The sequence below is a fragment of the Cottoperca gobio genome, chromosome 11 (assembly GCF_900634415.1).
Source record: "Cottoperca gobio chromosome 11, fCotGob3.1, whole genome shotgun sequence".
Lineage (NCBI taxonomy): Eukaryota > Metazoa > Chordata > Actinopteri > Perciformes > Bovichtidae > Cottoperca > Cottoperca gobio.
In genome coordinates, this window is record NC_041365.1 from 5238035 (window position 1) to 5252847 (window position 14813).

General features: G+C 40.2%; 1 protein-coding gene across 1 annotated transcript; it reads right to left on the reverse strand.

Moving 5' to 3' along the window:
• Nucleotides 1–10104: 10104 nt before the first annotated feature.
• On the reverse strand, nucleotides 10105–14725 carry LOC115015853 (lactose-binding lectin l-2-like). Its single transcript, XM_029443452.1, has one exon. The coding sequence runs from the start codon at nucleotides 10626–10628 to the stop codon at nucleotides 10122–10124; it is 507 nt and encodes a 168-aa protein (XP_029299312.1). The 5' UTR covers nucleotides 10629–14725; the 3' UTR covers nucleotides 10105–10121.
• Between the last annotated feature and the right edge of the window lie 88 nt (nucleotides 14726–14813).

Here is a 14813-nt window from a genome sequence, read left to right on the forward strand (position 1 = left end):
CCGGTAATTGTAAAAGTAGGGGTTTTGTTGTTGATGACTTATACATTGGTTTTTAGTTAAGTCCAATAGCTGTACATTTGAGACTCCACTAACGACTGTAAAATGTAAAAGGATCTTTGATCAAATTCGATTTTCGATAAAAAAAAACATGTATCTCGGTGTTTAGGAATAGTCTCTTTATTCATCGTCCCCCCCGCACTCACAATGGTGCAGTCCGTCCTTTCCCGCGAAAACGGCATATGGGCGTGGTAATCCATAAGAACCTGCCCTCGTCTTCTTTGCATAGAAAAAGCATAATAGTAACCTATAAAATGTTTTACCTCAAAAGACTACCCTCCTATACTTTTTAAGATACCTATTTGACAAAACAAATTTGACTACTCATAAAATCTTAAAAGTCTAAAATTATAAATAGGCAAAACATATTTGAATATTTATTTCAAATGTACTCTAATTGTGTAGTTTTGTTATTTTTTTTACTTTCCCTCCTTTTTGTTATTTGTTGTAGAATATATTTAATTGTATTATATTTCTAGATTATGACATATTTACTGCTATTTTGATAATGAAAACCTGGAACATGTATATCAGTGTAATGACTATTATATTTTCTCAATAAAGTAAAAGAAAAAGTATTATAGTAGGCTACTGTATTATTGTAAATTTTGCCCCTGGGCCTGTTTGTTCTCTGTGCCTGTCCTTGTATTGTAGAAACAAATGTTTGTGTATTTTTAACAGTTTAAAGTTTTACAGTATGTAGGCTACTTGTACTTAAGTCTTTTACTTGTATTAAAGTATTTGTACATGGTAGTATTACTACTGACTTTCATGCTAAACATTGGAGAGGAATTTCTGCAAGTGAAATAAAAACATTAGTTCAAACAGAGGCTCCCTTGATCTGCCGGAGACCTTGATTGAGTCTGTAGCAAAGGGGTATTTATCAAAATGTTCTCCTTATATATTTCCAGAAGTTTCCTCAAACTTGTGTGCCAAATGTATTCCTGGCCAGTCTCAGTAACTTCCAGAAATTTTCAGGGTGTGCCAGGAAATTTCTCAGAGCCAAGTATTCCGGCACATGGTGAAAAGGTTTTGTATGTAAGAAACATTGTATTGAATAAATGTGAAATAAGTGAGCTTGGAAGGTATAAGTGATTTTTTAGCATTGGTCAGAGCCACTGGCTGTATCGCCCGTTTCCAGTCTTAATGCTTAGCTAGGATTCAGACTGCTGGCTGTAGCCCACTCCTAAGCAAAAAGTAAAGGATTTAATATTTCACACACACACACACACACACACACACACACGGCAGGGGGTGCTTTCCGTGTCTCACCACAGCTCATGCCAGCTGGAATCAGTGTGGATGAGACAGAGGCAGCCGTTTATAGATTGCAAAATGATTCGGCCTTTCCTTTAACGGGCAACTAAAAACATTTTGGCTTTAAGTTAACAATTAGTCTCCTCTCCTTTTCTACCTCCTTTTCCTATTCTCTCCCGCTGCTCCCCCTCTCACAACAAGATGTCCAACACATAGGAAAGCCTGTGGTCCCATTACAAATACTGTTGTCCAGGGTGTGATACAGTGGAGCTCTGCATCAGTCCAGGGCATGCCTGTGGCGACGTACTTGTAGCAGCGACCGTTGAAGTTGGACCTGAACATGGGACAGCTGGCACGCTGTAGCTCCACATGAGGTTCATCTGAAGGAGACACAGCACACAGAACCAGACCAAACAAGAGGAACAACAGCATGTTGGAGTCAGAGTCTCTCTCCGTCACAGAAGCTGAGTTGAGCTGCATCGCTGGAAGGGATCTAGATCCTGAAGGAGGAGAGTGACAGGCTGCTTTCTTTTATATGCATCAGAAAGGGTGTGTTCACTGTGTCACGTGTGCAACAAGGGAAGGACCAAAACGCAGGACACAAACTTGGAGCAATAGGTGGGAAGTTTATTGAAGGGGTTTCCAGGGAAAGGGGAGGGAGGACAGAGAACATCCGGCTCGTGGAGGCAGAGGGTGAAGTGGGTAGCAGGTAGAAGGCAGGCGGGTGAACAGGAAGTCAGGGATCCTGTAGCACAAAAACCAGTTAGAGTTAATACGAAAAAAACACACAAGCAAATGTACTTGCATCCACAATTCAAGCAGCCAGAGACGCAAACTACCACTGTAGCTGAATAGACGATCTAGCGACGAGTGGCTGAAGACTGGGGTTGATATACTGCTGGGTTGATGAGTTAATGGATGGCAGGAGTGAGACTTGGAGCAGGTGAGTTGATAGAACTGCAATCAAGGGAGAGTGAGGGGGGCAACACGCCCACAACACAGACACATACACAGAGAGAGAAACAAGCAGGCGACACAGGGAAAACACAAGGAATGACAGGAGGCATGGTCGTGACACACTGTTGGCATAATATTATTGGTCAACTGGCAAGCTCTTAATGTTGGACACACAAACCCACGCATCTGAGACAACCAGCTCACCTGGAGATGTCACATAAATGCATTAATTTAATCAAATCATTTCTAAACTGTCATTTTTTTAAATGTATGTAAGTGTATAAATGTTTGTTGAGTGTTTAAAAACAGACGGTCATTCTTTTTCAGATCTTTATCATATTTGTTGTTCACACGGTGTTCATGTTCTCCAGGGTTGTTTGGTTCTTGTGTTTTCCAAAAAGTCCACTCTGCAGTTATTTACAGTGCAATGTAGAATTACGAAATGACAACATCATAGTCCAATGAGAAACGTTCATGGGGAGCATTTGGATAAAAAGTAACCAGGACTCTAAAATTAAAAAAAGGAAATGATAGACTAGAAATAAATTATTTTAGATCACATGGCAAGTGATTTATCAGAGGCGGCCATAGATCCCTAAAGCTGTCACTTCCTGTAATCCTGGCACTGAGCTTTTCATTAGTAAAAACCCTAAAAAACTCTTGATACCACTAATACTTCATAACACCATTATCATCATAAACAACAGGGTGTCATAAGTTTGCATTAGTCAACATTACAGAGAAGGATTGTGTGCAGTTTACTTTCATCGAGTTCATTCCCAATCATTTTAAATCAAATAAAACGGGAAATTAGCAGTTTTTTCTTTTTTTTCTTCTGTCAATCAACCATTAGAGAGTGTGTAAAACTTAGGTGTATGTTTTAATCATCTATATCATTTTGGAGAATTATTTTTGGTCCTTATTGCAACAAAACCAAATAATCATTAATCGTTTATGAATTGCTGAACATATCAGAGACGTGGGCGATGATTAAGAGGTCTGGAAACATTCACTATTTCATGCTCCCACTTTTTACCTAATTCAATCCCTGCCTGCCTGTCTGATTGCACTCTATGATGGCTGTAATCTTCTCACAGAAACATGAGTTGAAGTGTTTGCATGTGATGTGATACTTTATTTTGAAGCATTTACGCTTTAATTTAAAATAATAATAATAATAATAAATGTGTATATATATACATATACATATATATGCACATATATATATATATATATATATATATATATATATATATATATATATATATATATATATATATATGTATATGTATATAATATGTGTGTATATATATATAATATATATATATATGGAAGATCAGGGAGGGAAAGAACACCTACAGGAAGAAGATGGAGGAGCAGCTGCAGCAGAGGAATGTTAGCGGTGTCTGGAAAGGCCTGAAAACCATCTCTGGGTACAAGGAGCCAGACTCTCAGCCCAAGGGGGACCTAAAGTGGGTGACTGACTTGAACATTTTCTTCAATAGATTTGATCAGTCAGGCGCCCCTCCCCCAGCTCATTCCCCCGTGCTGCAACCTCCATTGTTCTTATCACCGGTGAAAGACTCTGCCATCTCCACCCTGCCCCCTCACTTAACCCCCCACTGTCAGCTACTTCACACATCCTCTCTGTCTCCTGCTTCTCCACTCACACACACCCCTCCACCCACTACCTGCACTTTGTCCCTCACAACCAACCAGGTGAGGAGTGAGCTCAGAAAGTGTAAGGCAAGAAAGGTTGCGGGCCCAGATGGTATCAGCTCAAGGCTCCTCAAATCCTGTACCGACCAACTGTGCAGGATTGTGGAGCAATTATTCAACCTGAGCCTGAAGCATTGGGAGGGTACCACAACTGTGGAAAACATCTTGTGTGGTACCTGTGCCAAATACCCCCCACCCCAAGAACTTCAACAGCTACAGACTGGTGGCGCTGACATCGCAGCTGATGAAGACCCTGGAGAGGGTGGTCCTTGGTTATCTTCGACCCCTTGTGAGACCATCGATGGACCCACTTCAGTTCGCCTATCAACCTGGCATCGGGGTGGATGACGCTGTCATCTACCTGATGCAGAGATCCCGCTCTCACCTGGAGAAGGCTGGAGGCACTGTGAGAATCATGTTCTTTGATTTCTCCAGTGCCTTCAACACCATTCAACCCAGGCTGCTGGGGGACAAGCTGGAGTGCTCGGGGGTGGATCATCACCTCACCAGCTGGATCCTGGACTACCTCACCAACCGTCCACAGTACGCGAGGACCCGGGAGTGTCACTCGGACACGATTGTCTGCAGCACGGGGGCCACCCAAGGAATGGTTCTGGCACCGTGTGCAAGGGGCACTCCTTAAGACCTTCTTTGACTCTGTGGTGGCATCTGCTATTTTTTATGGAGTGGTCTGCTGGGGCAGCAGCATCTCGGCTGCTGACAGGAAGAGACTGAACAGACTGGTTAATGTGTGTATATATACATATATTTATATATATTTATATATATATATGTGTGTGTGTGTATGCGTGTGTGTGTGTTCAATTTGCCTAATTTAAAAAAGTGTACAGTGGCCTCCGATAGAGCAGGTGGCAGTATTATGTTTATGAGCTGAAAAACGTTATCCACCAGTAAACACACAGAAGAAAACAGGAACAATACACAGAAGAAGACGAAACAATATGGATGAGAGTCACAGTGAACGGGAGATAGATGGAGACGCAGTTGTACCTGCCAAAAAAGTAAAAACTTTATGTAAGTAACTAGCCAAATGGGAGGAGACCTTCTCTTATTTACTAAAAAGCAGAGTCGGGCAAACTCGTGCTTTTTGTAAAGTGTGCCATTCATATTTTAGCTTTGCACACGGCGGAATAGATCGTGTGCATGTGACGTCACGCTTATTTCCCAACCCGTATGTTAGCCATGTTGGATGATATACACAACCAAGACGGCGCCCGTTCACGTGGGAGTTGCTGCAACGCTTCGTCATTTTCTTTGTATTTAAACGTCTAAGATTGAAAGAAAATGCCAATCGTGTGCGCAGTGTATAATTGTGGTCATAACGCTACTCGTGACCCAGAGAAACGGTTCTTTAGATTTCCTACAATCATCAAAAACAACGATCCACAAAAGAGGGATGAAGTACTGTCTACCGAACGCCGTAAGGTGTAGTTTAGCAACATAACTCGTAAGGATTTAACAGAAGAAAAAGCACAATTCAGCCGTGTGTGTGGCGTCCACTTTATATCTGGTAAGAGCTCATGCTAAAGCTATGTTTTCAATGTTTACGTTAAACATTTGTGCTTATGATATACCCGAACACTGTAAGACCTTACTTCTCCACATCACTGACTGGTAAATAAGGCACTTTCTTTACATGTGATGGCAGCCATTTGCTCTTTTCTTCTGTGCATGTTTTTGTTTTGCTTATTCTTGAGCCTACTTCACTTGCGAAAAGCAAAGCACCAATGTGAGAACATGCTTCGCTTACTCCAGCCATACAATCACAGTGTGCGAGGATAACATTGCCGCTCTTCTCACTCACAAACCACGGCTTGAGCGGTGTATCTCAAGCTCTTTGAGAGTGATTAACACGGGCATGGACGAGCACCCTGTCATCTTTCACTGGTTTGGTAAGAACTACCAACCCAGCCAGAAACAAAGACATTATAAGCATCTAAGCTCTTGTATGCCTTCATTTGTGCTTTGGTTGCCCACGACGTTTGTAGCACAAGGTAGTTCACAATATCCGGATATTCAATCAGCGGTAATGAATCTAAATCCTCAATATAATCCGACGGCTTTAGCGTGTACGGGTCACGGCCGCAAGTTTGGACTTTTCCTCTGAATCTTGCCTTTGCAGAGGACTCCAGAGAGTCAACATACTTTGAAGAAGTCGGAGTTGTTGTTGTTCGCTTTAGACGACATTATTGTTCGCTTTAGACGCCATTGTTGATTTGTTTTTCATCCAAAATGCCGTCACACGCATACGTCACACAGTTTTGTCACGTGTTTGCACACTAGCGATGTTCGCCAGCATGAAAAAGCGTCCAAGCACAAGCACTCCAAGAGGCACAAACACATACACTGTCAATGACTTCATGTGTGACAAGAACTGTGTCGGAGGCAAACCAAGTGACCAAAGCTGAGGGAAGGATGTCAATGCTTTGCGCTAAAAAATAATGAAGCCTTCAGCTTCTGCGATTATTTCAGTCGCAGTGTAGCCACATGTTTCTCGACTCTGACATCGCAAGGAAGTCCTCGTCGGGGAAACAAAAGCCACATAACTCATCAATCATCAAATAAATTGATGATAATAACTAATAAATAAAATACATACATTTTATAAACATGTCTGTACAAGTAATACATACTTTAAATAAACATGTATTTCCTGAATGTATATACCCGTCCCTTAGGTGTTAACATTTACATTACATAGGTGGTGGCTGAGAGCTGTTAAAATATGGGCGGAGTCCGCCAAAAAATTTCCCTTATTTTGAAATTTCAATGTTGACAGGTATGCAAGTCTGAGATGATATGTCAGCAGTGGCGGGCCGTGCATGTCACACCTAGGCCTTCAGTGATGTCCTACACAGTCCTACCTGAATTATTCCACCTCTTAATACCATCATTATGACACCATGGCTCTAGAAACTATACATTTAAACAGAAACGCAGTATAACTGGGCGTTGCATCACCTTAACATAGTCAAGTACAACAGAGTTATATTAATATTTACGAAACATTTAGTTGTAAATAGCAGGCATTCCCAGCAGTACAATGTGCAGTGCCTCTCGGAGGCTGTGAGCCGGGGGTATCGCTTGTAGTTAGGGATTTGAAAGTGGCGGACAAACCCTTTTCCCAGCTGTGATAGGCTCTTCTCACGATGTCTATCTTTTCTTGAAAAGTTCGTCTTGACAATGGCGTTGTAATGATATCTGCGACCACATCGATCTCTTCTCCTCCTTCAGCCATTGTGGGTTGAAAAAAATAGTTTGTAGAAATCTACACAAATTAGCTCGCTCAAAGTTTTCTAGCTCTGCATAGCTCTGCCTCTCAATAGTGCGTATCCAATCAAAAGACGTGGACGTGCTGACGTTATTGTACACCTGCTAGCTGGCCCCGGTGTTGCCAACTCGAAATCTGATTGGTTAACGCCACAGTTTTGTCTCCGTTCACTTTAAGCGACAGGCGCCCGCACTGTTGATTCTGTTCCACTGAATGTCAGGCTAGAAGTATTGCGATGATATGAAAATTATTTTCTGCAGGAATCGCACAGAACGGTGCTCCTATCTACAGTTCCATCTGGGCGTTTTTTAAATGTAAACTATCCGTTCACTGGGTCAAGTAACGTTTTCTCCTCCGCTTCAACATGTTGACGAAGCTGCTGCGGCTGCGCCGCGTCGTGACGTAAAGAGTCAAGGGGAATCTAAGAGCGCGATTAATCTGCGTTAATTTTTTTGTCGCGTTATTTATTCTGTGATTAATTAATCGAAATTAACGCGTTAATTCGACAGCCCTAATATATATATATATATATAAGGATTAAATTTAGTCCTAGAGTAGCTCTAATCCTCCCCCTTGCAACCAGTTTAGTTTAATCCAGAACAAGCTAAATCTAGGACTATTTTAAAATGAGTCTGTGCAGGTCGCTTAGGGGCGGTTTCACAGACAGAGTTTAAACCTAGTCCCAGACTAAAATGCCTGTTTAAGATGTTCTAACTCTAAGTGACCTGCACAGACTCATCTTAAAATAGTCCTAGATTTAGCTTGTTCTGGATTAAACTAAACTGGTTGCAAGGGGGAGGATTAGAGCGACTCTAGGACTAAATTTAATCCTAAATTAATCCTTCAAGGAGGCAGGTCCTCTGCTTAATTCCAACTGTTTGTTTGTGAGGCAGCATGGAATACTTGGATTACGTAAATGAAGATGAACATGCACAGCAGAGGCCAGCCGGACAAATACTTGTTGATAGGAGTAATCCATTAAATTACTATGATGAATAATGGAATGAATAAAGCATCTATCTATCTATATATATTTACCAACTTCGCACCATGTTTTTGGCAACTGGAACTTTTCATCGGGAAGCTGGTGATTTGTGTGGCGTCAGTGAAGCAACTATTTGTAGAAAAGTTCACAAAGTCTACAAGGACATTTGCGAATTGAGGAGTATTTATATAAAGCTCCCTGATGCTGCTGTCCAAGCCAACAATAAAGTGCAATTCTATGAATATGGCCTCTTCCCAGAAGTGATTGGCTGCATAGATGGATGTCATGTTCCCATCAAGTGTCCATCAACTCCTGATGCTGAGGAGTACAGGAACCATAAGAACTGGTTTTCCATCAATGTCCAGCAGATGTGGATAGCACACACTCACTGTGCCCTGGCTCTTCCAGCCTGTTCAGATTCCTTTCCTCTGGGAAAATAACACCATTAGAAACACAAATATAACCATATGATCCACAGTCATACTCGTATAATACCAAATACCTATGTAAATGTATGTACAGTAGTATTATGTTCAGTGGTGTGTGTGTGCCACTGCGCTTCACAGATCAGCAACATGAAAGCTTTTGAAAAAGATAGACTGACAGGGGACTATAATTACCTGACAACGTAACTAATTAACTTTCTGTGATGTATTTACCATTAGTGCTCAGGTCTTCATCTGAACCTTCTACATGGTCATCGTCTGGTACACCACCCAGAGGTCGCTGGTGCTCTATTACATTACATTACAGTTAATTTAGCTGACGCTTTTGTCCAACGCGACGTACAAAAAGTGCAAACAATTATGGAGATACAACTCCGAACAGCAAGAATCTTGTAAGTACAATAGCTTCAAATAGGTACAATCGTATAAGTGAACACTGTCTTCAAATAAGCCCGTTTGAAGTGCAACATACAGAAACAATAGAATACAAATTCAACTATTAGCTATAAATAAGCCAAACCAATATAAGTGCCAACTACAAAGAACAGTTATTTTGTTTTCTATAATTCTAGGCAGCAAGTCATTGAATTCATCGGTGTTGTTTGTGTTTGGTGGTCCTCCAGATGTGGTAGATCCACATCAGAATTGGTGTTTTGGAATCCATTTCGTGCTCATACTTAATGACTTAATCACTTTTATGCTAGAGACTTAAATGCTTTAGATGAACTAGTCCACATTAAGGCCTACTCCTGGCTTAATCTAAACTCTGTCTGTGAAACCGCCCCTTAATGTTGTACACACGAAGCCACGCATCTGAGCATAGCCAAAAAACAAAGACAACCAGCTCACATAAATACATTAATTTAATCAAATCATTTCTAAACTGTCATTTTTTTAAATGTATGTAAGTGTATAAATGTTTGTTGAGTGTTTTAAAACAGAAGGTCATTGTTTTTCAGATCTTTATCATATTTGTTGTTCACACAGTGTTCATGTTCTCCAGGGTTGTTTGGTTCTTGTGTTTTCCAAAAAGACAAAGTCCACTCTGCAGTTATTTACAGTGCAATGTAGAATTACAAAATGACAACAACATAGTCCAATGAGAAACGTTCATGGGGAGCGTTTGGATAAAAAGTAACCACAAGGAGTAAAACAAGGAAATAACTTTTTCACATTCTGTTGATTGAAATGTCATATATATAGCTTTGTTTTATTATTAGATTTATTTTTGAGAATATTAACAAGGTGTGGAACTATTCCCGTTGATCAGCCACTGGAGTTACCTGTATGAATGTGCAGGTTAGTAAGAAGACTTCTGTCCACACACATATAAGTGTACATCTGCATCTTTATTGTGGAGGCCAAACGCATGTCAACAGAGCAACATGTGTGCAGTGACCAGGTTCAATCAGACAGGTATATCTATCTCAGCTGCTAAGGACAGGTTGCGGGAGATACACAAACAGGGATAAATCTCAGAACATCTGACATCATTCCACTGCGTATTGAAGTTGGTGTGAGTACAGTGTTCTTTTCCTCTGTCGTTGTTTGGCTCGCCACTATTCCAAAAGACATAGTTGACTGCAGACCCATCGGACCACATCCATCTGCCTTCTTTGTGAATGTCGCTGAGTCCGATCCAAGTGTATTTCTCATGACGATCAAAGTTCTTGACCAGAGATCTGACAAAATCCTCTTCGGCCCGACTGTGGATAGACACCAGGTTGGCTCCCTCTGACACACAGTGGAGCTCTGCGTCAGCCCAGGTCATGCCTGTGGCGACGTACTTGTAGCAGCGACCGTTGAAGCTGTACCATAACATGGGACAGCTGGCACGCTGTAGCTCCACATGAGGTTCATCTGAAGGAGACACAGCACCCAGAGCCAGACCAAACAAGAAGAGGAACAACAGCATGTTGGAGTCAGAGTCTCTGTCCGTCACAGAAGCTGAGTTGATCTGCACCGCTGGAAGGGAACAAGATCCTGAAGGAGAAGTAAATAACTTCTAAACTGTCATTTTTTAAATGTATTTTCTCCCCTATAAAGACCCTTTGAGGTAAAAAGCTGTGTGTTTTAGACTAAATTAAGGTTTTTAATCAAACCTTTTTCCTGATCTGCCAAAGAGTTTTAGAAGAATGTTTCTTTGTGTTGGTGAAAAGTGTTGAGAGTCTTTGAAATAAATACTAATAATACTAATATTGTATTGTAATGAATCATGATCTTAGCTTAGAGTTGAAATGAGGATGAATACTTGTGGGACACACATTCCTACTTTATTGTACTTTACCCCACAGAGCCTCGTGATACAATATTTAAAAAGTGTATAAATGTTTGTTGAGTGTCAGATCTTAATATTTGGTGTTCACACAGTGTTCATGTTCTCCAGGGTTATTTGGTTCTTGTGTGTTGTGTAAATCCACTCTGCAGTTATTTACAGGGTTTTTTTTGTCCACAAAAAAAAACACTAATCCTTCATAACACCATTATCATCAAAAAGAATCCCTTTTATTCATGAGTAGTATCCTCGTTAACAGTTAAAAGTATTTATTTCTAAATCTATACATTTTTTCACATAATTACATTATTCAAAACGTTTAGGAAAATTAACCATGCTTTGAACCCACCATTGAAATAACCTGTGTTTGTGTCCAACATTCATTAGAATAAAAAATATTGACTTCTGTACACACACACACACACACACACACACACACACACACGGTTTTGATCGAATGAAAACAAACTCCGACAACATGAAGGAGATCAGCTGTACGTTCCCTTACCCATACTACCATACTATTAAATATGCATGAAAAAGATTGTGCATGAATGTCCCAATAAATAGTGTGTCAAACGCAGTATGACAAAAACACCAGGATGTCCTACTACATGCATCCAGTCGCAGCATGCTGTTCTGGCTACTCTGACCCACAATCCTCATGAACAAGAGGGTGACACTTGATCAAGGCGCAACATTATAACAAAGTAGTATGTCCCAATTGTAGCCTATGCATTTAACCAGGTCTAAAAATGTGTTTTATTCATGTTGGTGATTTGCCATCTTATAAAACCACGTGCACCATTTAGATAAAGATTAGCCTGAATTGCTGGGCAGTTTTAATAGTGGTTCTGGTAAATTGAGCCAGTTGTTCACTTACCTCTCACCCGAATGCACGGCAGTCAAGAAAACATTGTTTGCAGTGTAGTTTTACATACCGGGGCGGTTGTGACTAGTTCAGGTCGTCCACTCATCGGTGGTTTGATCCCTGGCTCCTGCAGTCCGCATGTCAAAGTCTCTTTGGGCAAAATACTGAACCCTCAATTGCTCTTAAAAGGTACAGCCATCAGTGCGTGAATTCGTAAATGTTGACATGTAGTGTAAAAGCACTAAACATCTATTTATAATTCAGTAGTTGCTCTATAATGCCGCAATTCTGGAATATTTGGAGTATTTGATCAAGAGTCTTCTCAGCACCAAGTCATATAATGAGACCTTATGAATGTTTGCATGTTGAATGCAACCCGAGGTGAGAGACTTTCTTTTCTTTTCTTGAGAGTGTCTGAACTGTTTGCTGTGATATCATTTGTTAAATGCACTCGGCAAACAGTATATGAACAATAGCCCCCAAAAAAAAGACCACAAGCTCACCCGGAGATGTCACATAAAACCTATAATTTATTCATTTCAGTCAAATGTTGACATAGTAAAACGCTGCTTTAGAAAAGTGTGGCTTCAGCTGTCAGAAGGTTGCTGGGACACGAGGGGAGACATATTGCTTTGTGGTTGGCTATTTTTTTCATTTACAACTGATAAATAATAACTACATACCAAACATGGGCATATATTTACACATCAACAATAGTACAAAGCCTTCAATGTGTCCTCTCTTGCATTGTGTACTTTTAGTTTTTTTTTTATTTTAACATGCAAACAGGTTTTAAACAACATTGCTTTTTAAAAAAACGTAACTTCACACAGTCATGACAACGGCCGATAAAACACTAAATACACCTTCCTGTTGGTTTCCTGTCTATGACAGCTTTCACACCAGAGGAAAGAGAGGAGCGTCGGCACACTGAGCTGCTCTTCTGCTGCCCTCAAGTGGCCACAAAACATAACAAGTACTTTTACATTCCAGCTTCAAGTCACAAATATCTTTTTCTTCTAAAGAACGCACTTGCACATTTGCTGAACCTCTGAACATGGCACATGAACTTTTGTCACCTCAAAAATACATAAACAATATATTACAATAAATAAGTAATATAGCACAATTCTTCTGCTCTCTGAACACAATGAGCAGAGGTGTGTTTGTGCATGTGTGCGTCATGTACAGGTTAAGAGTAAAAATGACTACCACGAGGCCTTTCTATGACACTGACTATGAACAGACCATGGATCGGATTTATCAGCTCGAGCAGTCAAAGAATCACTGACTTGGTTTCACAAAAAGCATCTTTAAAAAAAAAAACGAGACTACGTAACTTTGAAGAGAAGAGAAAACAGTTTTCCTCTCACAAATGAAAAGCTGAGCTCACAAGCAATAAAACAAAGTGCTCCTCAAGTCAACACACTCGGGAGCTCATGGTGGCTAACGTTAGAAAGCTTTAGCTAAATATATCTGTACAAGGGACAGTCGGTTTGCTGACTTGTGACTCTTCTCAACATGTGCTACTGTAACAGATGTCCTTTAGCTAAATGCTAACCTGATTAACTATAGCTGTGCATTTAGCGTTATTCCAAAACTGCCTATAGAAACTACAGTGTTTGCCGTTCAGCAAAAGTTACATCGTCTCCCTTTAAAGGGGGAATACACTCAGAATGTATGAATCTTAAATGGTTTTAAGTAACATTTGTGGATATGAGTAACTCCTGGAGAGGCTCAATCTCAAGACTCATGTATAACACTGAATTAAATCAATTTGGGTGACTAGAACAGTGTCCACAAAACTGGCTCCGCATACAGTGTCAGAGCATCAATGCGATGTGTTGGTGGCAACTACAGGTTAGAGTCTGTCTTTAAAAAGAGTCTTTGCACAGAGAGTGACTAAGCTACTCATAACACACAAATTATATTTAAAAAGGGAGTCTTTACCTTGACCATCTTTCATCTTTTTCTTGTAATGAACCAGATGAGATGTTTTTGCCACTAAAAACAGTTTGGGAAATCCCAGTCCATTGGATTGATCATGATCTGCAGGAGAAAGCATCTGAAGCTCTGAAAGGCTTAGTGTTAAGATGATGATGATGATGATGACGATGATGAACATTTCTACTGTATTGCACTTTACCCCCCCCCCCGTGTTTTATAACTATCCAAACAATGCAAGACATGCATCGCTACATAACATTTAGGAATCTCAGCAGAAATGTACCACAGAAGTGACTGGCTGTGTGTGGACAGATACAGGGCAAGGACAAAATAACACACACTAATAAGCTCTGCCAGAGAGGATGTTGTGTTCCCAAAGTGTGTGTCAGAAATGATCATTTTTCCAAAAATAATGAGAACCAATGTCTGAGTGACGATGGTCATTAATGTGAGAACCAGCGCTGTACATTTCCAACCCGACATTCTTGTAAACACGCTTGTGCTTCCATTATTCTGTCCACACCCCGTGTTGGTGTTCACAGTTTACACAAGACTTGTGAATGAAGTGATATTTTCAGTCAGTTAAAATCTCCTCATGTGCTTGGCATCTCTGTGGACATAATTTAACTCATGGATTTAAAAAAAAAAGGAAAGATATCTCTATGATGGGGCGTGGGGTGTTTCCAGTGTGGGATACCATCACACACACACACACACCCTGAAATCAGTCATCAAAATGTCAAGACGGCATCTCTGCGAGGAGCATAATCTGTTTTACATGATCACAGACCAGACGAATCTAATTCTGTGGTGAAAAAGATTTTCTAAACAAACCAGGAGATCTACAATACATCTATGCTGCAGGACTCAATGTGATATTTGGCACTGAAAAATGGATAGGTCCATATTATATACAATGTAAAAGTATCATTATATATATATATATATATATATATATATATATATATATATATATATATATATATATATATATATATATATATATA